At 37.3% G+C, this 21,881-nt stretch overlaps 3 protein-coding genes across 4 annotated transcripts; 1 reads left to right on the top strand and 2 right to left on the bottom strand.

Annotated features, from left to right (window-relative positions):
* Positions 1-3,203: 3,203 nt before the first annotated feature.
* Positions 3,204-6,741, bottom strand: LOC113505617 (cyclin-dependent kinase 9). The gene is made up of 4 exons (XM_026888408.1): positions 5,877-6,741; positions 5,439-5,524; positions 4,679-4,896; positions 3,204-3,765 (listed from the first exon to the last, which is right to left on the bottom strand). The coding sequence occupies exons 1-4, from the start codon at positions 6,559-6,561 to the stop codon at positions 3,546-3,548; spliced, it is 1,209 nt and encodes a 402-aa protein (XP_026744209.1). The 5' UTR covers positions 6,562-6,741; the 3' UTR covers positions 3,204-3,545.
* Positions 6,742-7,094: 353 nt separating this feature from the next.
* On the top strand, positions 7,095-21,339 carry LOC113505560 (sorting nexin-7-like). 2 transcript variants are annotated; one of them, XM_026888336.1, is made up of 10 exons: positions 7,095-7,205; positions 8,179-8,320; positions 8,818-8,937; positions 9,495-9,636; positions 10,094-10,176; positions 10,474-10,565; positions 11,260-11,388; positions 11,820-12,067; positions 19,892-19,937; positions 20,365-21,339. In XM_026888336.1, the coding sequence occupies exons 2-10, from the start codon at positions 8,183-8,185 to the stop codon at positions 20,798-20,800; spliced, it is 1,434 nt and encodes a 477-aa protein (XP_026744137.1). In that variant the 5' UTR covers positions 7,095-7,205; positions 8,179-8,182; the 3' UTR covers positions 20,801-21,339. The 2 variants fall into 2 exon arrangements, with proteins under 2 accessions (XP_026744137.1, XP_026744138.1); XM_026888337.1 differs by lacking the exon at positions 7,095-7,205 and adding an exon at positions 7,216-7,520.
* Positions 13,869-19,123, bottom strand: LOC113505561. The gene is made up of 2 exons (XM_026888338.1): positions 18,372-19,123; positions 13,869-15,090 (listed from the first exon to the last, which is right to left on the bottom strand). Exons 1-2 carry the CDS (start codon positions 18,621-18,623, stop codon positions 14,806-14,808), a joined length of 537 nt encoding a protein of 178 aa, XP_026744139.1. The 5' UTR covers positions 18,624-19,123; the 3' UTR covers positions 13,869-14,805.
* Positions 21,340-21,881: the final 542 nt, after the last annotated feature.

The raw sequence follows: 21,881 nt of genomic DNA, 5'->3' as shown, positions 1-21,881 counted from the left end.
GGGTTGAGAGGAAGAGAGTTTTAGACTGCTCAGTGTGTCGGGGCCGTAGTGGCCCTTTCAAACAATCCCGCTGAACGTCATAAGCACCCTCGCCATAACTCTAAAGCAGTGTATGTTTGTTTGTTTTTATTCTTTATATCATCATCATCGGCCTAGCCTTTTCCTAACTATGTTGGGGTCGGCTTCCAGTCCAACCGGTTTCAGCTGAGTACCAGTGTTTTACAAGGAGCGACTGCCTATCTGACCTTCTCAACCCAGTTCAACACGATGGGCAACACGACACCCCTTGGTTAGACTGGCTTTATTTTATTCTTTATATCTAGGCAAAAATACAACACGTGTCTAATCTTTAATTTATATCTAAAGGACTTAAGATTTTTAATTTTAACGCCTACTCTTCATCCCTGTTTTAATATGACTGACATTACAACCAAGTGCCAAGTTAGGAAGTCGCATTCAAATAAAAAACTAAAAAGTTTTAATGTTATATTCCAAAATAGTTTATTTATAATTTCCGTTAACTATTTTTACAGTCTTATGTCTAATTCGCATTGAACAGCACAATCAAAGAAGGTTTTATTAATATCTATATTTAATAATAAGCCGAATACTCGACTGTTAAGTCTATGATTGTTGGGGTGTCATCATTAATGAAGAGAAACGACTGTGGGAGCGAGACAGCACTACTAGTCATCAAGTCTCTCACTTGCAAAATTTGAAACTGTGTTTGTGAGCCACAAATCAGTTGTTTAGAGTATTGGATTATATTACAAACAGTTACAATAGGGTATTTAATTAAGGGCCGATTTTTCAATCGCCAGATAACTTTTATTCGACGAACTGACGTGGTTAGAAGATATAAGTTATGATTTATATCTACCCTGTTTTTTCCACATTTTTCCATTGTATCTTCGCTCCTATTAGTCGCAGCGTGATGGTATATAGCCTTAAACCTTCCTTGATGAATGGTCTATTCAACACAAAAAGAATTTTTCAATTTGAACCAATAATTCCGGAGATTAGCGCGTTCAAACAAACTCTTCAGCTTTATTTATTAGTATAGAGTATTGATATGATTGACGTGATGACAGATTTTGTATAGAAAATATGTCTGCGGCCATATTTATTCTTCAGATAAAAGTTAAGTGACGATTGAAAAATCGAGCCTAAATCTAATAATATAAATCTGTTATTCCGTCAGTCAGATTCTGAGTGGGGGCTAGTAAGAGTAACATCACTCGCTAGTTAAAAGCGAACTGATAAGTGACGTCACACTACTTTTCAAATCACTGTATACCATTCATTTTTTGTTCACGAGATAAAATACGTATCCAATATTTCTTGGAAATCTATCTGACAGATTTAACAGATTTTTTTGTCATAAAAACACATACCCATATTAGTATTTTTATTATAACTATCGTGAGACTGTTTCATTATTGAATGCTCACGCCTATTTATGGGGGTAGCCCGACTAGTTTCGGACCCAACCGGAGTCCTTAATTCGACTCGCGATCCCGCCGCGTCTGCTCATGATTAAGGACTCCGGTTGGGTCCGAAACTAGTCGGGCTACCCCCATAAATAGGCGTGAGTAAACCGTTGCATCATTCATATTAGTATTAGTGCCCCATTACAACATTGTTCTAACTTTTGAACAGATTAAATATACCAGCATTTTATAACCTTCAATTATAACTGAAATGCATACATTTGGCAGTGTATCATATAATGTAATACCATATGTTACTGTTATAAGTATTTTACAATATTTAAGTAACTTACTATTATTATATTAATTAGGAATATTGTCGGTATTAACTAATACGGCCCGAAGACCAACAATAACATTGGGCAATATGAATGAACGGCGTTTAACAGTCGATTAACAATTGATATTTAAAATATTTGACATAATACCATTTTTATAGTAACTATCGTGAGATAGATTCATTATTAAATGATGTAACGGTGCACTCAGGCGTATTTATCAGTATTGCCCGACTAGTTTCGACGTTGCGAGTCGAAATCGCGTCAGCTCATGATTAAAGACTCCGGTTGGGTCCGAAACCAGTCGGACAATCCCGATAAATACTTGTGAGTAAGCCGTTATAAGTCTTTCGTTGTTTTACACTACACAACTCTTTAGCTGGGACCCGATTCTGCCAATTATTGTGTGGGACAAATGCTTTGGAGAATACAAAAAATTGTCAATTTAATCCAATTTCCATTCATTCATCGGCCATTGTAAATAGATCGGGCAGGTTTTTTAATACATACTGTATATAACAATAAACAGATGTCACAGGATATCTGTACAGACACAAAAATATACTTTTTAACTATCTAGATTAAAATCCCACAGTTGGGCAAAGGCCTCTCTTTTCTCATTCCAAACCTTTCTGTCTTAAATACGCAATTTTTTTTAAATCATTTCGTACATTTTGTTTTATTTTTTTGTCCTTTTCTTATTGTAACACAACACATCACATTAAATTTATGAACATAATAAATGAAAAAAAAATACATCGAGACAACCCTAGAGCCTACATTTTTACATCACTTTAAAACTATAGGTAGAAAAGACATAGGAAGACTTTTCACATAACAATATCATCTGTCCTTCACTAATTATCTAAGACAGAAAGAGACAAAGCATCAAGCAGACACTATTTTCAATTTACAATCAAAATTACAAATGCAATATGCGTACATTGTGTATACAAGTTAAAACAAAAGAAAATATATTGATACATTATATTTTTCATATATAATACTATTAAGAACATCTTCTGTCCTTCACTAATTACCAGAGACAGAAAGAGACAAAGTAATCAAACAGACACGCTTTTTTTTAAATCAGAATTACAAGCAATGCTCATATATTTTACGTGTATAAGTTAAAACATTTTTCTGCACAACAGGATCTATAATAAGCTGCAAAATTAATTGACCACCTTTATAACAGTGTGGTATGCAAGAAATTCATGTTTCATATTTTCTCACTGTATACACTTTCCCTGGATTATTACGAATATTTCAAGACTAAAAAAAGGCAAATCGGTTCAGCCATTCTCGAGACTAGCGAACAGCAATTCATTTTTCCCACGTTTTTATACACTCACTTTTCTTGTTTGTTTGTAGTTCCGGTTGGATTTTTGTAACTCGATTTTGAGGCACTTCCCGATAAGCTAGCAGGCTGAAATTTATAGGGTAGCTTCAAACCCGATGACAATGCAACTAACATATATAAAAACCCATATTAATAAAATATGAACGTGACATTTAAGAACGTGGGCTTTTTTTTATTATTTTAGGGCCGATTTTTCAATCATCAGATAAATTTTATCTGAGGAATAAATATGGCCGTTTGACATATTTCCTATACAAAAGCTGTCAAAACGTCAAAAATATTCGTCGAATATAAGTTATATGGATTGAAAAATCAGCCCTTAATCTATTATTTTACATATAGGAGATATAAGTTGAATAGTTTTGTATAGAGTCATTATTTATACCGTCTCCGCTTGGCGTGGTACGGTAGGCCCTAGAACACCCTGTCCTGGTAGCCGGAGTCCTGCACGGGCTGCGCGGGCTTGGCCTGCGCGCCGGCCACGTGGTGGTGGTGGCGCAGGTGGCCGGGCCGGCGCGGCGGCGCCAGGTACTCGAACATGCTCTGCGTGTGCTGCGCCAGCATGTTGGCCAGGTCGCACGGCATCGGGTCCGTCCAGAAGAAGTCGTGGTTCAACGCTGTGTCGGCGTCGTACCTGGGGGATGTTGGGTTGAAAATCAAGATTTTGATATTAAAATAAAATTTAGTTCTCGACGTTTCGACACCTTTGCAGGTATCATGGTCACGGGCAAAGGTGTCGAAAAGTCGGGAACTAAAATTTAAAATGAAACCGCGATAAAATCCGTAAAAGTAGTTTTATTTTAGTGTCTAACTTTCGCGTAAACCTAAGAAACAAGTTTTTTAAGAACAAAAACGTATAACGGACTTTAAATTAAAAGTACTGATTGAAAGTTGATGAAATTTTGTGGGACAAAGAGAGCTATTTGACGTTAAATTAAATCAACAAAATAAGTTCATTCAGTCCGAAGTACCTGCTGATTTTAAAAACAAAATATCGATGAATTGAGAATGTGAATTTGGAAGGGGATAGCTTCAGATGGAATCTGAGACTTCAAAAAATGTTTTTTTTTTTTCACTGTGACTTGATTCTTGGTGCATTCGTAACATTTTGCAATAAGATTGATATGTGGTCAGATTAATTTATAGAATTGTTCAATTATTTCGTAACATTGCGCAATATAAAATAAGCGAAGATGTTAACTTCTCCAGCAAAAAAATTACAGCATATTTTGTATCTAATGTTTTAAAGCTGGGTAATGATTTTGTAGATAAAAATTAAGGAAAAAGCTAGTGCAACTATACTATTTATCACAGTTTAACAGAAAATACTAGGAATACATTGATTTCTAGTGAAGATAATAGATAAACAATTGTACTATATTACTCATATTGTGAAAAGATTACTCATTCACTTTATATTCCTAATTTCTACTTTATCCCGGCATTTGCCGACGGATACGGAAACCACCGTGCGCTGTAAACTGAAGTCCACGCGGACGGAGTCGCGGGCAACAACCGTTTTAGAACTAACAAAACAAGAAACTCACCTCTTAGCAGGATCCAACTGCAGCAACTTGTCTAAGAGGTCACAGCCGTAGGGATCCTTCACATAGGGCTTTAGCCTCTCCTTGACCTTCCGCTTCTGACCTTTGGGCAGCTCCATCTTGTTGTAGAGGTCAAGGTTTTCCACTCCGGGCCAAACATCAGGTGTACAAGAGCCGCAGAGCTGAGATATTAGGATTAACTGCTGTTGTTCTGTTGGACCCTGGGTAGAAGTATAGATATTGATAATTAGAAGAATATTAATGTTTAACAGGTGATAGAGATACATAAAAAACATTTGAACTAACTTTATTATTGAATAGGGAATAAGAAGTTGAGAAAATACTTGAAGTTACAATAATCTCAGCAATTAATGATAAATATTACAAACTTGGTTGAAAACGGGAGGTGATAGAGACAAGTATACAAATTGGTCACATGATGAAAAGGGATGAATGATCAGTAGCGGTCGTATCTGTTGTGTCAACAGGTTCCATATACCATTACAGCAAATGTAAAACAATGAAAAACTCCAAGAATCAATCTTTAAAATCACAGGGCAGTGGAATGAGGTGTCATCATCATCACCATCATCATTCCCCTGCCGGGTGGGGCCTTTTTTCTTGTATTTTTTCATTTGTAGTCTACACATTTTACTTTCTTCCATACCTTTCTATCTGATGTCATCTAGCAAGGGACACTTTGTAGCCATATCATCTCTGTAGCCGTGGAGTGAGGAATAGAGCTATTAAATCACGTATTAACCTGCATGATGGGTGACCGTGTCCACATCTCTGCCATGATGCAGCCCGCGCCCCACATGTCCACTGGTGGGCCGTAGTTACGGTCACCTTAAAGCAATAGGTCCAGATACATTATCCAGTCTTAAAGACACAGCCTTATATGTAGCTTTTTCCTAACCTAAGCTGTGAAGTTTAAGCTATAGATTGTAATATGAAAAGACTTCTTAACCTCCACAACAGGTTTAGGACACACACAGTAGAATATATATATTTATTATTTACATTTCTTATACTTGAACAATGTACAATGGCTGTTTTAATACCTTAGGCATACTATAGCAACCAACCATGGGGTGATGCAGAAATATTAAGCAGCAGATGCAATTAAAGTCCTTAAAATGGCTTGCAATAATGAGATCTTATAACATAACAAAATTAAGAGATCTAAACCTGAACTCACCTAAAAGAAGTTCTGGAGGCCTATACCACAATGTGACCACTCTGTTTGTGTATTTATTCACTTGTCCTGACTTTGCCACACTGAAGGCTCTCGCCAGACCAAAGTCCGCCAGTTTTAGTATCCCATTCTTAGTTATAAGTACATTCGCGGCTTTCATATCTCTGTGCAGAATTTTATTGCTGTGTATATAGTATAATCCATTAAGTAACTGTTGCATGACCTTTTTAATCTCTCCTAAACTAAATTTGACGTTAACATTCGACAGTAAACCAGCCAAATCGTGCTCACAAAAGTCGAAAACTAGGTAGAAAGTCGATCGGTATTTATTGTGTAGGGTAGCTTTAGTGCGGCATATTTCGATCAAATTGACGACGTTCTCATGTTTAAGGAGCTGTAGGATCTTGATTTCTCGCAGTGCCGTGATCGGGAAGCCTTCTTTTTCGTTGTCCATGAGCACTTTCTTCATCGCTACGAACTTTTTGTTGCTATTCCTTGCACGAGCTTTGAACACTTCTCCGAACGTGCCCTGGCCGATTTTTGCCACTTTCTCGTATTTAGAAGACTCATCGCAAAAGGGAAAGTCGAATTCTTCGATATATTTCTCTTTTTCTCTCATATTTAGGATGGTAGAATTCGTACTAATAACTGGTTGCGTAGGCTCCCGCGGAGCGCTAACGCCTTGCATTTTGGACGTAATTTTGCCGCCCTTTTATGTACCTCCAGGTTAAATTAAGTAATGGAGTGGTTTGAACGTGTGATAGCCTGCAAAAAGGTTTTGTGACTTGTGAAAACAACACATTAGGGTTTGATACTCTCTCTACGAAAGCAACACTCGTAGAAAAGATGACATTCGTCTGACGTTGACACTACAACAAAATTGAAAACCACAGCTAATTCATTTCATCGATAGTGAAGAAAAATTTTCAAGTTACTAAATGGAAATCACACACGATAGAAAATCACAGTAGAAAATTGAAGTAACAAGTTTGGAAATTGTACGATTAGTTTAATGCAACCTTCACATTCAAACTGTTTGAGCACAGACTTAGGATTTTTACATTGCCTTTAAGCTTTCATTGGTTAAGTTTTAAATTCATCTACTGAAAAATCGACTTTTTTAATCAGTAGGATGTCGAGAATATCAAGTTATATGATCCCTTTCCTTTTCACGCATGTACCGTTATTTGAAACGGTAGTTTTCCAAAAAAATAAGTCACATCATCAACACGATTTCCCGTAAATGGAACGTAACTTGTCATTTGCTTATTGATATTTTATTGTTTTTAATTGAAATTATTGTGAATTTCCCAGTTAATACTCAACAAAAAGGTAAATAACAGTCATATTACTAAAAAACGATACTAATTTAATATATCGAAAGTGTAAATCTAGTGAAATTTAAAGTTTAAGTCATTCGGATATCGATCCGTAGCCAAATAATTAGGGCAAATATTTGTGCAGTTTTTCGTAATCAAATCTCTAATTAGGTGCGCGGTGTCACTATCGTATAATTTTAAATAACTTTCGCGATAACACGCGATAGCTGTAACGGCTTTTTATCGTGTAGAAGTGGAAATATACTACAAATAACACGCCCCCTTTGCCGAGAACACGAAAGTTGTTTGTTTTATTTTTAAAATACAGGTAAACAAACAGGAAACCTATATTTTAAGACCGCAAACCCGAATACCTATTGTACATTTACCAAAAAAATGTCAAAAACAGTGAGACTTGCAATATTATCAACATTTTTGTATTACTTTTGTTATATTCATGATTAATCATTTTCTTTGTTATTTATATCTCGATTTTCTGAAGTGTCTGTCTAGATAATTATGTGTAACGTGTATTACCTCCTTTGTACATACTCAAGTCCTTTGTAAGAGGCTTAAATTAGCATAATCTGAGTCATACGCTTAGTAACTAACTTAATTATAATGTCTTACGATTTTAATAACTTTACAGTCTATGGAAATATCATTTGAAAATAAAATAAAACTGTGTTTTCATCTATGATTTTTATGTTATTAATATTAACTCAATGTTTGAGATATTCCATTTTATTTAACTTTTATTATATTAATATTGACTTGTTAATATAAATATAATAAAAGCAAATAATTTTATTCATAAAGAAAAAACAAACATTTAACACTCATTTTTAGTATCAGTCCGTTTCTCTATATTATGTTTCAGTCTAGACCATCTGGATTAGACAAATTCCAGCCTCAGATCTTGAGTTTTGCCAAACTACTTTGAACAAACAAAGTCTTATTATAATACTTCGTTTAAAACATTTCAGCACAATGGCAAGTGAGAGCAGCTCCGCAGTGTTGGAGCTGAACGATGCCGATACTGAGGACACGGAGCCGACCACTGTGACTGATGACACTCATGAGGGAGTGCCTCTTATTATGGAGCATGGACATGACATTGCTGTTAAGGTAATTGGTAATTGCTGTATTGAGTGTGAGAAAATCTAGTAATGTTGGTTTAAGTAGGGATCTAGTGATAGAGGCTTTGTATGGTGATATCATTCTTAGAAAAGAATATGCATGCATCTGCTTCCAATAAATTTGATTTGGTACGTCTACATATTTATTGACATATAAATTTGTAAAGAAGATGCACAGCTTATGATTAAACACTTCAGTAGGATTCAAAATTGAATGAGGCATTTTATAAAATGGTAAATATAAGGACCCTATAAGAAATTACTTTGGTTTAACTAGAGATTTTAAGCAATGCATGCCAGTTACTCATGCGAACCCTAAACCAAAAAAACAATCTATTTATTTACGATACACTTATTTCTTTGTTATCTCATTTTGGTTGTTTACTGTGAAATTCCAAGTTCATCGACAGAGTTGTCAATACTTCTATGGGTATACATTTCATAAACACTGAGTGGTTATTGATTATTGCTGTGGTGGTGTGTCAGGTGGACGCGCCCATGAAGCAGCTGTCGACGCTGGAGACGTTCGTGACGTACCGCGTGCGCTGCGTGTGCGCGCGCTGGCCCACGCCGCCGCACGTGCGCAGGCGGTACAACCACTTCAAGGTAGGCCCGGCTGCTGGACCGGAGGTCGCGGTCGCAACGCATTGCCATACACCGACCCAAAAGAGCCGATGACGTAGCTCGGCGGTTCAGGTTTAGTCAGTAAGAGTCTCACACTACCCATTTCCTTCCCGAGGAAGTGGGTGTCCATGAGGATTCTCCCGAATTACAAACAAAAAAACCTGCTGTACTGGAGGTCGTGGGTTGGATCCCCACCCGGGACAAATTGTGTGATGTGCACAACTATTAGAATTTATTTATAATAGTCAGACAAAGCCAAAATGTTTATTTGCAAACTAAGTGTAAAAAGGTCTTACAAGGAAGGTTGAAGACTTAGTGGCTTTTTCAAGCGCTGCTAAACTTAGCTTTATAATTTAAAATGGAGAATTGTAAAGTAACATGCTAGTGTTGCTCTGGGAATTATGTTTTACTCTTTCGTTGAGTATTTTTTGCGACTTTACTACTTTTATACTAATTTTTAGTTGTTTGACCAATTTTAATGTTCCTTTTGGTGGTCTCCTGTAAGACTAAGTACATGACTGTTATGTGCCCTCGGGCAGGTCCTCCACAAGCGTCTGTCCGCGTCGCACCCGCTGCTGGCCCCGCCGGCGCTGCCGCCGCTACACTCCGCGCGGCAGCAGCTGGACCGCTACTCGCCCGCCTTCGTCGCACTCAGGACATGCGCGCTCAACGCCTTCCTAGGTAAGCATACATACACACACATGACTGCCAAAACAACACAACTTGAAATCTATACTAGTTTCTGATAAGTTTTTTCTCCCTAATCTCAGAAACTACTGCTCCGATTTGTAAAATTCTTTCAGTGTTAGATAGGCTGTGTTTTAGGGTCAATGCTTAATGGGATTGAGGAAAAGGTTTACTGTGGCTCTAATACACAAACGGCAAAAGATAGATCGTGGGTGGGGTCTACTCAATAAATATCTGAAAGCTCTCTTCCGCTCAACACAAAGCGCAGTCACAGTCCACCTTGCTTGACTAAACCTTTTTTTATATAGGTATGTATATATAGTCAGTTTGGAATCCCACTGTTGGGAAAAGGCTTCCCTCTTTCTCACCCAAACCTTCAAAACAAAATCTTTCTGACTGAACCTACATACCAATAACTATTTTAAACTCACAACTATTTCGTTTGCCTCAGAGCGAGTGGCGAAGCACCCGATTCTAACACATAGTGAAGACTTTCGGATATTCCTGACAACGCCTGATGAAGAACTAGATAAGGTATGGATATAACGTATTTTAATACAAAAACTTTTGAATTTTCATTTGAAAATGTCTTGGGACGAAGAAAACTAAAATACATTAGCTTTTGTTTACATTATACGGGCGACTAGTTTCGAACGAGCCTATTAGGCAACTAGTCGTTTAATTTGCGCTAGAATGTAATCAACATTACACTGCCAGTAGTATTTAAATTAAGATAACTTTTTATCAATTAACAGTCTTGCCCAACAATCCTAGACCATTTTGCCCAGCAGTGGGATTTACAGATTTTACTATTGTTTTGTTGTTCCACAGGTATTTAAGAGTGAGAACAGTGCGCTAAACCTGTGGGGGCTCAGCAGCGCGCTGTACGGCTCCGGAGAGGCCAAGACTGCTAACGGACCCAGGTATGGCAGATGTCAACGTATATTTTAAACACCATCATTTTTTCCTTCCCCAAACCTTTTCACAATTGCCTATCCCTCACCGCCTCTATCCTTGAGGTTTAAATTCTTTTATAACTGCATCCTAGAAAAGACTTGGTGGCGCTGTCCATCGGCTGGTTCCAATTGTGTGGTGGCCTTTATCCAGCAGGCCTTTCATCACACAAATGTTTCAATTGTCCCTTTTTTACGCGATGAAATTCTTATTTGTTTCCGGTACTTGAACTCACATCCATTAAGCCAAAGTGTAACTTTTTGTGAAGCATAAATTAAAAATCCATTCATTCAAGTTATTCTACAAATTAGCACATTCTGATCGTCAAAGAATCATATTCAAAATCTATATAGTTTTATATTTCAAATAAGCCGCTTTATAGGCACTTTGAAAACGTACCAGTAGTGACTAGGTTCAAAATACCACTTGTACTTAAACAGCACCCCGTATCGCCCTTAACCGCAACCTAAGAGCTTTAACTGTCAATAAAAAGTATAAAAACAGCTTAAAACATAACAGATGCTTTATTGAAGTAAAAAACGACTCTCGCACTAAGGAATTGAATCCTTGTGTCGCGGCGTACCACAAACATTCAAGTCACATGCACAAAGACTTGACGAGGATCACACAACGGACAACAATCATAAGAACCCTTGTCCTCAGGGTTAAGGATCCAGAGTTCACCTCAGCGGCTGACTACCTCCAGTCTCTGCAGCAGAAGCTGACCTCGCTGTGCGCGCTCAGCGTCAAGCTGCAGAAGAATACTCTCGCGTTGGGGACCGAGCTCATGGGGTGAGTGTAGGGTGACCACGAGGTGGAAGTATCTTAAATTGTAGTTTTGTAGTCAGTTCATTGAAAATATGCAAAAAAGCTTGACCTTGCTATTATCGGACTATTATCCCAGCAATATTTTATTGACCCCTAGAGGATAATAATTAAGGAAGCTTAAAATGAAGTCATTGTTACAGTATTTATTGTTCCCATGTGTAAATAGTAAAGATGTTATAAACAATGAGGTACAGTTCTTGTGTCGCGGTACTCTACTAAGCCACAGCATATGTTTCGAGGCTTAAGCTCCGGGGTTGGCTAATTTTGGGGATATACGCCACTTAAAAAAAAACAAAAAAAATGTCACCATTAGCTTTCAAAATATATAAAAAAAAGTCCTCTTAAAGTACACACCTATAAATCATAATGTATTAGTGACATACACATTCCTTTAGCATGAAGCGCGCGTGTGACGCGTGGTCATCCCAGTCCTCCGGACTGTGCGCGCTGGCGGCGGCGGGCTGCGCGCGGGGCGCGGGCGCGGCGGCGGGGGGCGCGCTGGGCGCGGGGGGCGCGGCCGGGGGCGCGGCGGGGGGCGCGGGGGCGCGGCGCGGGGCCCTGCGCGCGCGCGCCGTGCTGCCACTGCTGGCCGCGTCCGCCGCCGCGCACGTGCAAAAGATCACGCAGCGGGACGCCATACACGGTCAGTCTAGCCTTGAAGAATACTTTACAGGTCCCACGGACCGTTAATAAAAGAAGATAAAAAAGGTTCCTATAGAGAGCTGAGAGTTGCCGTCTATACAAGAAGGTGACTAGTTGCTTAATAGGTGTTGAACAGCAGCAGCGTTGGAATCTTAAGCTCGTGCTACGGTTTCCTGTATGATAAGTTTACCTTTGACACAAAAGAAGGTGACTAGTTGCTTAGAAGGTCTTTAACAACAGCAACGCCAGTATCAATTGGTCACGTCTCGGTATACTGAGTGATAAATTTTGACTAGTGTCTTGAAGAAATAATAATTAACACAAAAAGAAGGCGAATAGTTGCTGACTAGGTTGTTTGTTAATAATGTGTGTTTAATAATGATAGTGTACTTTATTCGTGATCCCTTGTGTTATTGCGTACGTTAAGAGATAGACTAGTTGCTGAATAGACAATAAGGAGGAATAGTTTTTGAGTAGTTTTGTGACTAATTTATCCTTGCGTAGGTTGTACGTGACTAACGCGCAGTATTAATACTGGTAGTTTATATTACCATTACTACAACTTAACCTTGATTTAGATTTTAAATTTCATTTTTTGAAATACTTTAAAATGACTGAAATACATTCTCTAAAAATTTCAACACTTCAACTTGTGTCAGATGAATAGACCGCTGATCCTTAATCTGCTATTCTTTATATACGGTACCCTATAACAAAAGCCCCCATATACATTACTAGCTGTTGCCCGCGACTTCGTTCCCGTGGGTAGAAGATATAAGTTATGATTTAGGTATACCTGCCCGGTTTTTTTCACATTTTCCATTGTATCTTACTCGTAGCTCCTATTAGTCGCAGTGTGATGGTTCATAGCATAAAGCCGTCCTCGGTGAATGGTCTATTCAACACAAAAAGAATTTTTCAATTAGGACCAAGTAGTTCTTGAGATTAGCGCGTTAAAACAAACAAACAAACTCTTCAGCTTTATATATTACTATAGATAACACTTTTTCATTTTCTATGACCAAAACTGGAATTGTAATATGACATAATTTGTCATATTTTCTAAAAATAGTACAGTAATACAAAATTCGATTAAACTTCTTACGTATAAAGAAACGTAACAAAAACCATTTAAAAAAAATATAGCATAATCCCAACAGAGAATATACTAAAACGAAATCACACAATCAAACAAGGAAGCCATTATCATCCAAATTGCGAGGCCGTAACAACGCGACAAGGTCATTGTACCGCTGTGACCTCACTCGCGACCTTGACCTCGGCCGGTACAACATGCGAACCGACTGCGGAAGGTCACGTATTAATATTACTGTTTCGATGGCTTTTTTATTGATTTCCTTGTTTTTGCGAACGAAAACTGTTTTTAATTTGACTTATCCAACTAATTTTATAAACGCGACCGTTTGTGTGTATGGATGTTTGTTCCTCTTACACGCGAAAACCACTGAACGGATTTAGACGAAACTTTGTACACAGATATTTTATAACCTGGATTAATACTTAGGATAGTTTTTATCCCGATTTTATGTTCCCGTGGGATAATTTTCGATTTGAAGTTAATAAAAAAAAAACTATTAGTATCTCTATGACTTATAGACGGCTAGACCGATTTGTCTAAACTTGGGATTTTAGAGCTTTTGAAAGGTTAATGTACGATTGTAATTTGATAATGTAGAAGCGAAATAGCTTAATTTAACTTAACTACACAGATTAGCTCTCCGTCGGCAGTGGTCTAACTTACTAGGCTATTAATAACTGGGTAATGAATAAAACACAAAACATCTTAATAAATAAAATTATTTATAAACATACTTATTCATAATTTATTTATTATAAATTGACTTAGATAATATTGGTCAGTTTTAAAACAGTAGTTCTAATGTTAAAATGTGTAGTTTCTTTTCATTCACGGGTTAACTTCATGTGAAGAGACCCGGTCCTTATTAAAGGCGTACACGGGGACACAGGTCCAACATGCAGAGGCCTTGTTGAGAACTTTAATATATAATGTGATGTGAGGTATCTATACTTCTGAGATAGGTTTGCTTAGGGATAGGGGTATCGTGTTGCCCAGGTAACTGGGTTGAGGAGGTCAGATAGGCAGTCGCTCCTTGTAAAACACTGGTACTTAGCTGAAACCGGTTGGACTGGTAGCCGACCCCAACATAGTTGGGATAAGGCTAGGCCAATGATGAGATAGGTTTGCTTTTTTGATTTTGCCTTGGATTTGATTCTGGATGCAAGATGATTAGCTATTGCGATCCAATTCACAAATTATACTTCGTCCACTTCAAGAATAACTTTTTGACAGGTCATAAAATTAACCAATGAGTGACCCGAACACTGATGATTCCTTTTAAAGGGAAATTCCAGCCAAAAGCCATATTTTACTTTAGATCTAATCAAGAACTTGATTTTAAACAATGTGGACTACTTACGGGGTATGACTGGCTTGTTGGTCAAGTGGTTAACAGCCGTAACTGCTATACTGGAGGACATGAGTTCGATTCCCGTTCAGGACAATTTTATGCTTGATGAGCACGTCATTCGTTCTGGCTTGGTGTAATTGATCTATTATAGTTATTTAGAAATATATAAATAAGTTTATGAGTTGTCCAGTACTCATAATACAAGCTTTGCTTAGTTTGAGACTAGATGGCGTTGTTTATAATTGATAAAATGTTTAAATAGTGCATTTTCTATAATTCTTAGTAGATACTAATATTGTCTCGGCGGATTCAAATTCGTTTGATTCAAGTGGTTCCAAAGATGGCCTCTATCAATTGATATATCTTTCTTAATCGGTATTTTTCTAGTCAATATAGATTTGAGAATACCGGAACTGGATATGTCGGTGTTGATATAATCCTGTATGTTATCAAATGTATCTGTAATGGGAATATTGTTGTCTTCTCTATTTATAAATGCCGTTTCTTTGTTTGTATTTGTGGTTGCCATGGTGATGTGTTTTTGATCGTCTTGGGATGAACTCGTGTCGGGTTCCTGTTGAAAAGTATAGTTTTTTAATAAATATTCGATAGTCGGTGACTCGGTTTTGTGACACTGAGGTTTCCTGGTTTTGAAATAGGGTAAAAGCAAATCATTTGTCAAAAAATGAGCATTCATCAAATATAACCTTACGAATCGGAGCCTTACCTCAAAGTTCATTTTATTTATATCTTTATTGTAACAAATGATCATTTGTTACAATTAAAATGAAAGGTATTTTACGTGAAATGAAATCCGTTTATTAGCCTGAAGTTCTGAGGCATTTAAAAAACAGATAATTTAAAATCTCTTCCTTTTTGAAAATCCGTAGAAACCTTATATTAAAAGGTCGAATTGAGTAACTTTCTTCCTTTATAGAAGATGTTTAAAAAAACTCCCGCTGAGGTGGCGCGGGGTGCTTCACAACTTGGTTGTGTATGGAGGGGAAATCGCCATGGACACCCGCTCCCTTCGGGGAGGAAATGGGTAGTGACAGACCCTTACTGACTAAACCTGAACCGCCGTGCTACGTCATCCGTATTCGGTCGGTGTATGGCTATGCGTACCCATTCATTATTTTTATGCACCGAACGATGGGTACTGTCAGTCAAAACTAACCGACTGCTTCCTAATTAGATTGTAAATGGTCGCCGATAAAATAAAGTCGCTACTGCTTTTGATAAATGATATAGTGATATTGAAATATGATTAAATAAGTGGGGATGTTCTTTGTCTGGGTGTCTTTGTGCGTGTGACTTGAATGTCTATGAAGCCCCCCCGTACAAGGATTTATTTCCAATTATTTAAAATACGGCAGTTTTTAAATAAAAAGGAGGGATGGGAGACCGTTGCTAAAATGGAGGTTCCGGAACCAAAGGATTAAATCGGAGCCCTGTTACTGAGGCACTGCTGTCTGACGCGTCTGATAACAGACTGTATCTTATGAATGAAGATAGCTAGGCAGGTGAAATTTTCACAGATTATGTATTTCTGTTGCCTTTTTAAATAGAGGTTAAGAAAAGTGTTACGGCCACGCTTTTTTTTGGAGACCAAAAAGTATGTGGTCATTTCTAGCCTTTTCATACGGAATTCAATGCGTCGCCAGTTCGACTTTCGCTTGAAAGTTTTATTATAATATGATCTATACCACTTTAACAATCGATTGTTATAAATTAGTTCCCGCCCACCTGTTCTTGTCTGATGGCTACTTATTCAGTACGTATAAATAACCTTATACGATCCTTGAAGGACATGTGACATATGACAAGTGACTTGCTAGACGCGCTTAACAAATCTTGAAAGTAATCTAGGTCTTCATATAACTTTAAAACATATTTCTATAGCATTAACGACAAATATTGCCCTGAATTTCGGGAAATTTCTCTAGAAACGAATAAAACTCAATCTAAACCTCCAATCTAACTGGTAACATAGTTGTAATAGTTTATTAGTTAGTTCTGAAATAAGTAATCTGTATGATATAATTTGAAATTAATTTAACTGAGCAGAGATTTTTTAGCCAGTTAGGCTCAATCGCAAGTTCTTAATCATTTTCAAAGTCTGTTTTTATGTTTATAATCTCAGAACTTTGGACTGGATAACCGATTATGTTAATTCTTTTTTCATTGAACGTCAATATCTGTCTATAGCTAATAATCGAGTTTCGCTCATTATTTCAGTTCGGTTGTATTTTTTCCACGTTTTTATACACTCACTTTTGTTTGTTTGTAGTTCCGGTTGGATTTTCGTAACTCAAATTTGACTCACTTCCCGATAAGCTAGCAGGCTGAAATTTTCAGGGTACCTTCAAACCCGATGGCAATGCAATTTACAATTATAAAAACGGCTAGACCGATTTTGATAAAATGTAAACTGAGTGACATTTAGAAACATGGCATTTAGATTTTTGAAATCTATTAATTTTTGTTAATAAAATAATAGACTACGTTACAACATCTTAATTGACCCGACAGGCTGTTTTTAATATATATTATATGTCGTACAGTGGACTTATAACAGTAGATTAGCGACCGTGATACAAGTTTCATTGAAACAGGAAGCGTATCGCGATCGCCAGTTTTGGAGGTCATCGCCTCTTGTACGAATATATCTTCACGGATACAGCCGGTTGAGGACGGGCAGAAGTGTGGCTGTGGAGGTCGGGCAGGTAGTTAAACTAGGGTTCGGCTGTCGGTGAGACTGGAAGCCGATTATAACGAGGAGTTGTGGTATGGTTGTGTTTAACGGAGAGAAAAGGAAATAGTATTTTGAAATGAAACTACTTTTACGGATTTTATCGCGGTTTAATTTTAGATTTTAGTTCCCGACGTTTCGACACCTTTGCAGGTATCATGGTCGCGGGCAGATTGAGATGGCCATCTCAGTCTGAAATCTATAAAGTAATAAAAACCGTAAAAGTAGTTTCATTTCTATGTCTAACATTCGCATAGACCTAAGAAACCACTAGATAGTATTTTCTTTAATTTTGATAATGTGTTGTAATTACTCTTGATAGAGCGTTTGAATAATTTAGTGATGTTAATGATTAGTTACATTTAAAGATATTTCAATTGACGCGTTTAGTTAAAGATGAAGGTCTACAAAGAAAGTGATGAAGTTGATCCCTAGACCAATATAACGATTTCTAATGTTAATATATGATCCCAGAATGGATTGTCAAAGTACATATTATGTCATATCATTCGTTGTATAAGTCACATTGGTACTTGTCGATAAAATTTCAGTTTGAATCTATAGCTTCAAGGAAAAGAATTCGTTCGTTTAACCGTAAGGCCAGTAACACTCAAAACTTTGAGTAGTTTAAATTAATCCAACAATATTTTGAATACAAATACTAAAAAAATCTATATCTCTTCTGAAAAAAGGAGTCCTATATAGACAAGAATTGTACATTGTACATCACCACGCTAGCTCACTGCGGGCAAAAACGAATTTCAATATCCAAAATCTAGATTTTTTAACGACATTTTCCTAAACCCTTTCTCAGTACGTCTTAAAAAAGTCATATTGGTATTTGCCTGCGTTAGATTCGAATGTATGAAGGATTACAACGCATTGCCATACACCGACACAAAAACGCGGATGACGTTGCACGGCGGTTCAAGTTTAGTCGGTAAGTGTGACACTACCCATTTCCTACCCCGAGGGAGTGGCTGTCTATGAGGATTCCCCCGACTTAACAAAAAAAAGGTTTGAACCTGCACCCTTGTGGATACCAATCCGTTCATACAACCGCGAAGTACGTAAAACATTTTCTTGTATAAAAGATTATTTACCTGATAATTCTCAAAGAACGGTCCACCAAATATCATTGACTCGTATTCCTTCCGGTTTTCCCGTTTCAACACCAGGAATCTGTTATAGCACAGCATGTGATACCCTTTGTACTGCAAACTCTTCGGCAATATGATGTCCTGGTACTTGAAGTGCTTCTTTTTACGATAAGCGAGCATTCTGTAACACTTCTCCAATCTGTCATCTGTGAATTTGATCACGTTTCGAGATTTCTCACATAGGAAACACTGCATGTTCACTGTCTTTTTTGAAACTCTTTTTTAGATATATTTGTCACAATTTTGTTTTTCTGTATATCACTTCACGAATCGATAATTAATTATCAATTTTTCAATGTCAAATTTGTAACCTCGTTTTTGGCCTTGAAAGAAAGGTCACTCGACACTTATTTACTTATTTAGACACTAAAATTAAAGTTGCTTTTTAAATCTCCTTAATTTAAGACTATTTTTTCATACTATTTTACGTAAATTTATATATATTTTAACCCGCCCGCTCACGACGAATGAGCGACGCGGAATGCCGATCGTTTCCGACTAATGACGAGATCGGTCGGACTCGAGAGTGCGACAGAGATAGCAATAGCTCTGTACATTGACCTTAAATACGCTAGACTGGTGATGTAAATTAATATTATGAAGAGGTAAACTTTGTGAGTCTGTGACGTTGTAGAGGTAATCTTAGGATCTACTGAACCGAGCTTGCAAATATTTTTGACAATAGAAAGCAATATTGTTTCCGAGTTTCCGTAAATTTAGCCAAATGAGCATTGTTTTTTAAACGGCTTAATCCTTGTGTCGCGTGGATTTCACAAAAATAATAGTTACCTACGCGGGGATCGAACCCGCGACACATCGCGCCTAGTGGGTTTGGCGTGGTTTCCTTAACCGCTCGGCTATACTGCCACTATAATAAAGGCCAGATTATTTTTGAATGTTTTAATGTGCGGTGCAGTGGCGTAGGTCGCGGTTATCGTTACTTAGATCTCTTTTATCTGTTATTGATTTGAAGTTTTTTATTTTTGAATGTAGAAGGTTTTTCTCTTGGCAAATTGTGGTTCAATATTTGGAATCGTATGCGCAAGGTTACTGGTTCAAATTCAGATCCCAGTAAACTGACTTGTTAAATAATATATTATGACTTTCTAATACCAATAGGTCGATTTTGGAATGCATCGTTGGCGTAGCATTGCCGCGAGGTCAACGGTTCGAGTCCCGTATGTGCTTTAATTGAAAACAAAATTTTCTTCTTGTTTTAACTTCTATTTTCTACAGATTTCGAAAAGGAGGTGGTTCTCAATTCGTCTTATTATTTTATATGTCACCTCAGAACCACGGACTGAATGAAAAGATTTTTTTGATTATTTTTCATTCAATTTGGTCCAATAAAACTTTAAACAAGTTTGTCAAATTGTTTTGATTTGAAGACGTTTCCTATGTTTCTATTGATAAAAAATATATTACCTATGTGTTAAATTAATAAAATAATTTCTGTTTTTCAGCTGCCTACGTAGCGGGTACGAACACGACAGATGATTTACACAACAGGTGAGTTGTCAATATAATTATGTAGATACCTTATTAGGTAAGTGTTTTTAATGATAAACCCTACAACTGGGTAAAATATAATGTTAAAAGTGAAAGACAGTCTACTATGGATGTTGATATAAATGTAATTGCATTTGAAAAACCCGCGTACGGAATCTTATTTATTACGCCTCTCTTAATTAACGGTAAGGACCTCAGAAATCAAAATATCAATCAAAAGTTAGTATTTCCCGTGGGCCGTTGTCCAGGCATTTTCAAAACGTTACAATATTTACTCTAGGCACACGGTTCCAAAATGTGTCATGGAGAAGAACTGGCAAGAAACTCCTCGTGACTCAAAGTAACATAAACATCCCTTATTTTCACTTTAAAATAAATGTGCTACTGACGTATTCCATTATTTATAAATATTTTCCTCTATCCACAGGTTAGAACAAGCCTCCGAAGCCTTACGATCAGAGCTCTCAGATTGGATACCAAAAACGAGAAGCGAAGTCAAATCCATCCTTCTAGAGCTAGCAGACCGCCAGGTCAACCTGCACACACAGTCCGTCCTAGGCTGGGAGCACGCCCTCAAACTAGCCACGGAGTCACACAACGAAATATTCAAAACAGTATCCAAAACAGCTGTTCAGAATCTCTCACCGTCGAAATGTCACACGGAAGTGACCCCGACGGAGACTGAACGCGACCTCGATGACCTTAGCGAGGAGTTTGACGGGAATCTAGACTTCGATAACCACGCCTCGGATGATGAGAAGAATTTGGAAGAGAACGATTCGAAATTGAGCCTAGTTTCAGAGTCCAGTAAGGATGTGACGTCGGATCCGTTGAGGGACTTCACCGATGTTGATTTGTCGTGATCCTGCGATACGTTTTTGGTTGATCTGCTTAAGGGTATTTGAGTTGGTTAGTGGTGGGTCCGGGGTTGGTAGGTCCGGGTTTGATTCTGCCGCGGAAAACATGGACAAGTCTGTTTGCCTTGCCTTGTAATGCAGTTTCTGTAGGAAGCAGACAGTTAAGATTTCTTACTGTTTTTTTTCTGAAATAATAATTCGCTAGAATAGTTTTTTATTTTGCGAAAGTTTATGATTTATGACGACACCTACCTAAATATGAGTAAAATTCATTCTATGATTTTTACATGTCTTCTTATCGTACAGTTGACATACCCCCTGGTGTCAGAGTGTACCCCGCCCGTAGTCCTCTGACGTGACGCGACACACACTTGAAACATTCTGATGTAACTTTTACACTTAAATTGGACTTTACCCCCCATCCCCTCCCCTGGATCCACCAATATCACTCTTACTGAGTACAAAATTGTAAACTTAGGTATTTCTACCTATTATGTAAAATATTTGATTAGTTAGTCCTATTGTAATAAAAATGACTGTAGGTGAAGATTTTTTTTATGTCCGTCAGAGCAATACTTAACGAGTGTTATAATACCAGCCTGTTTATATCCCACTGGTGGGCAAAGGCCTCTTTTTATGAGACAAATGTTGTTTGTTAATCGAAAACTTACAACGATATATTATATGTATTGGTATTTTGTCAAAAATATATATACATATTATTAGCCTCTTTCTAACATATTTTTACGCAAATTCACATTAAGCGTCTTTACATAATATGTATGGTCAAATATTATCTTATTTTTTAACTGATGGGCTAATATGTTTATGATAACTACATTTTTATTAAACCAGTCATCTATCATAATATAAATAAACGTGTCACGTTGTTTGTCCGCGGTGGACTACTAAACCACTTTTCCGATTTCAATGAAATTTGAAAACCGAGTGCGGTTCGATCCAACTTTAAAGATAATTCTAATAATTTTGTTATCAAGTGGACAAAGTCGCGGGCAATAGCTAGTACACATATAAATTGTTTCAATTATTGAATGATGCAATTACTCACGCGTATTTATCGTGAGTG

Source organism: Trichoplusia ni, chromosome 26, assembly GCF_003590095.1.
Source record: "Trichoplusia ni isolate ovarian cell line Hi5 chromosome 26, tn1, whole genome shotgun sequence".
Lineage (NCBI taxonomy): Eukaryota > Metazoa > Arthropoda > Insecta > Lepidoptera > Noctuidae > Trichoplusia > Trichoplusia ni.
This window is presented reverse-complemented; position numbering and strand designations above follow the sequence as displayed.

What these genes read in the sequence shown, in the direction of transcription:
- LOC113505617 (XM_026888408.1), bottom strand. Translation starts at nt 6,561, where the DNA reads ATGCAAGGCGTTAGCGCTCCGCGGGAGCCTACGCAACCAGTTATTAGT. An exon ending in GCCTCCAGAACTTCTTTTAG is followed by an intron (nt 5,525 to 5,876) that starts GTGAGTTCAGGT and finishes TATTGCTTTAAG; the next exon opens with GTGACCGTAACTACGGCCCA. An exon ending in CAGTTGGATCCTGCTAAGAG is followed by an intron (nt 3,766 to 4,678) that starts GTGAGTTTCTTG and finishes AACATCCCCCAG; the next exon opens with GTACGACGCCGACACAGCGT.
- LOC113505560 (XM_026888336.1), top strand. Translation starts at nt 8,183, where the DNA reads ATGGCAAGTGAGAGCAGCTCCGCAGTGTTGGAGCTGAACGATGCCGAT. An exon ending in GCAGCGGGACGCCATACACG is followed by an intron (nt 12,068 to 19,891) that starts GTCAGTCTAGCC and finishes TCTGTTTTTCAG; the next exon opens with CTGCCTACGTAGCGGGTACG. An exon ending in ACAGATGATTTACACAACAG is followed by an intron (nt 19,938 to 20,364) that starts GTGAGTTGTCAA and finishes CTCTATCCACAG; the next exon opens with GTTAGAACAAGCCTCCGAAG.
- LOC113505561 (XM_026888338.1), bottom strand. Translation starts at nt 18,623, where the DNA reads ATGCAGTGTTTCCTATGTGAGAAATCTCGAAACGTGATCAAATTCACA. An exon ending in CGTTCTTTGAGAATTATCAG is followed by an intron (nt 15,091 to 18,371) that starts GTAAATAATCTT and finishes ACTTTTCAACAG; the next exon opens with GAACCCGACACGAGTTCATC.